General features: G+C 38.7%; 1 protein-coding gene across 1 annotated transcript; it reads left to right on the top strand.

The window, feature by feature from the left end:
* Positions 1–374: 374 nt before the first annotated feature.
* LOC106743390 (putative uncharacterized protein FLJ37770) lies at positions 375–727 on the top strand (the record flags this gene model as incomplete). The annotated part of the gene is made up of 1 exon (XM_014617171.1): positions 375–727. A coding segment is annotated over exon 1 (353 nt), but the record flags the coding sequence as incomplete, so codon positions are not given.
* Between the last annotated feature and the right edge of the window lie 307 nt (positions 728–1,034).

Below are 1,034 nucleotides of genomic sequence, written 5' to 3'. Positions count from 1 at the left end.
ACGCAAGTCTGGTTGACAGCGTTATATGCAACACACAGATACATCAACATCATTTTAAAACTGAAAAAAAGCTCGATTTTTGTGACTATATTGGCATAGTGACATAATTATAGTTAGAAAAGTCTTTTTTGCAGTGGGTGCTGTTAGATAGTAGTAGTGCTAATAATCTTAAATATTTATTGCTGCTACTATATACGAGGGTGGGGTGAAAAGTTTCCGGCCTGAAATAGAGATGGCGCCAGCAGGTCTAATTTTTGGCTTGTATTCTATAGTACTATATCTTAATAGATTGTATATAAATTTTCAGGTAGATTGCTCTGTTCGTGTACATTTGAGAGCCGATTGAATAAGACGCCTCGATTGCTTACGTGAAAATGGAAAAATCAGAGAAGCGTGTGGTCATCAAATACTTCTATTTAAAAGGCCTAACACCATTACAAATTAAAGAAAAGCTGGATTCCACACTGAAAGACTCTTCTCCATCATATTCAACGGTTAAACAGTGGGTTTCTGAATTTAAGAAAGGTCGCACGAGCACTTCTGACGATCCACGTTCAGGACGCCCCGTTGAGGTCACAACTCCCGAAATGATTTTAAAAATTCATAAAATAGTGATGGAGGACCGCAGATTAAAAGTAAGTGAGATAGCTGAGGCTACTAGGATGTCAACTGAACGTGTGCGCAATATTTTACATGAATATTTGAGCATAAGAAAGCTCTGTGCTAGGTGAGTGCCGCGTTTGCTAACGTTCGATCAAAAATTTACCCGGAAAACTGTTTCGATCGAAAATTTGGCGCTGTACAAGCGAAACCCCAGCGAACTTTTGCATCGATTTATAACTGTGGATGAAACTTGGATTCACCACTACACTCCTGAAACTAAACAACAGTCGAAACAATGGATTGGACCAGGTGAACCAACCCCAAAAAAGGCAAAAACAATTTTATCGGCGAATAAGGTTATGGCGACTGTTTTTTGGGATGTGAAAGGAATTATTTTCATTGATTACCTGGAGAAGGGTAAAACCATCACT

Source organism: Dinoponera quadriceps, unplaced genomic scaffold (genome assembly GCF_001313825.1).
Source record: "Dinoponera quadriceps isolate SergipeBrazil2010 unplaced genomic scaffold, ASM131382v1 scaffold1120, whole genome shotgun sequence".
NCBI lineage: Eukaryota > Metazoa > Arthropoda > Insecta > Hymenoptera > Formicidae > Dinoponera > Dinoponera quadriceps.
This window is presented reverse-complemented; position numbering and strand designations above follow the sequence as displayed.